At 40.4% G+C, this 2,002-nt stretch overlaps 1 protein-coding gene across 1 annotated transcript; it reads left to right on the forward strand.

The window, feature by feature from the left end:
• Window positions 1–646: 646 nt before the first annotated feature.
• Window positions 647–1,764, forward strand: LOC107578418 (claudin-8-like). The gene has a single exon (XM_016264376.1). It carries the CDS (start codon window positions 709–711, stop codon window positions 1,588–1,590), a length of 882 nt encoding a protein of 293 aa, XP_016119862.1. The 5' UTR covers window positions 647–708; the 3' UTR covers window positions 1,591–1,764.
• The last annotated feature ends 238 nt before the right edge of the window (window positions 1,765–2,002 follow it).

Here is a 2,002-nt window from a genome sequence, read left to right on the forward strand (position 1 = left end):
AAATGTGTATATGCATGTTATGAAATTTCAAAAGTCATATTTTAACTAACTTTAATATTTTTTGTCTTTTGCAGTGTTCAGTACTTTTTTAGTTTGACTAGGTAAGTTGGTAAGTATTTTATAATATGTTAATTTTGTATATTTATTATTATTCTTTGATAATGTGAGCAATACATTTGTAGTGAAGCATGTTATGAAATTTCACAGTCATATTTGTTACTAACTTTTATATATATTTTTTCTTACACTCACAGTGCTGAATACCTTTTTAGTTCGATTAAGTATACATTTTTATTTATTTTTATATTTTATTATTATTGTTGTTTTTTGGTCTTGAAAAAGACCTTAAAAGCTACTGTTAATAAAATTTTAATTCAACATTTCCACAAGCTATTTCGTGCTTCCATTCTGTTCTGAAGAAGAATATATTTATATTTAGAAGCCACCTAATGATAGAATTCGAAAATGGCAGCCGTGGGCATGTTTGTTTTAACATTACAAGAATCACCAGTTTCCTTCGAGCTGTTTATCAGATTGTCCAGGAGCAGGTGAACCAGTCTGATGACATAATATCATTACCATTTTTTTCTTGTCTGTAAATACTTGTCATCTGGATCTTCCGTCTCATTTGAGAAACACTGCAGTGAAGGAGAGCTGCATTACATCTGTGTCTGATCCTTCGTCGTTTTGTCCTGGCATTCGACCATCATGTCTTACACGGCCGGGTCTTACATGGCCAAACCCTACGCGGACAAATCCTATGGGGGCAGCGTGTACACGAGATATCCGGATGAGAAATCTGCGAAAGACGTGTACGAGGAGCAGCTGAAGCACGAGAAGAGAAAGAGACGGGAATCTATCTGCTGTGAGGTGGTTGCGCTGATTATCGGCTTCTTCGGACTGATCGGCGTCGCCTCCGTCACAGGCCTCCCGATGTGGAAGGTCACCGCGTTCATCGAGGAGAACATCATCGTGATGGAGACGCGTTGGGAGGGATTGTGGATGAACTGCTACCGGCAAGCCAACATCCGTATGCAGTGCAAAGTCTACGATTCTCTGCTGTTCCTCCCGGCCGACCTCCAGGCTGCCAGGGGTCTCATGTGCTCCTCCGTCGCTTTGACCACCTTCGCCTGCATCTTGTCGGCCGTAGGCATGCGCTGCACCCGTCTGGTAGACTCCCGTCCTAGAACCAAACACATTGTTTTGGTGAGCGGAGGGTGTTTGTTTTTGGCTGGCTGCTTGACCACCATCATTCCTGTGTCTTGGACGGCTCATGTGATCATCCAGGACTTCTACAACCCGTTGTTAATCGACGCCCAACGTAGAGAGCTCGGAGAGGCCTTGTACATCGGATGGGTCACTTCAGCTATGCTCTTTAGTGCTGGGGTGATTCTGCTTTGTCGACATGCACCACGGACCCAGGACAAAGAAGACTTGGCTGCTGTTCTGTATCGGGCCGGATCGGCCCCGTATAACTACTCCTACAGGCCTGGATATGGATACCAGCCTGCGTATGGATATCAGCCTGCGAATAACTATCAGCCAGCCTATTCTCCTGTCCAGTCAGTTTATAACCCTCCAAGATACTGAGGCACACAGTGAGTGCTGTGCTTTACCACTTCTATATAGAGTCTCAAATAAAAAAGTTGAGTTGGGAGCGATCTGCATCAAGATTCAGAAGAAAGCAGGACTGATGGAGCCTCAGTTGATTATATGTGACTGTATATGTGAATATTAGTTTTTACATGCTTGATTTGAATGCATTTCCTCATTTCAAAAGACTTATTTGTTTTGTCTGTAATTTGTACAGAAATAATATGCAATATGTACTAAAATTAAAAATATATTATAATATGTATATATATATATATATATATATGTATATATATATATATATATATATATATATATATGTATATGTATATATAGATATTTCCACGCAGCATTTAACTGTGGATCCGTGACTTAATGTTGGGTCTGTGATATGATTGTGTTTGTTTTG

The sequence above is a fragment of the Sinocyclocheilus grahami genome, unplaced genomic scaffold, assembly GCF_001515645.1.
Source record: "Sinocyclocheilus grahami isolate Dianchi unplaced genomic scaffold, SAMN03320097.WGS_v1.1 scaffold10108.1, whole genome shotgun sequence".
Classification (NCBI taxonomy): domain Eukaryota; kingdom Metazoa; phylum Chordata; class Actinopteri; order Cypriniformes; family Cyprinidae; genus Sinocyclocheilus; species Sinocyclocheilus grahami.

Coding starts and splice junctions, on each gene's coding strand:
- LOC107578418 (XM_016264376.1), top strand. CDS start 709: ATGTCTTACACGGCCGGGTCTTACATGGCCAAACCCTACGCGGACAAA.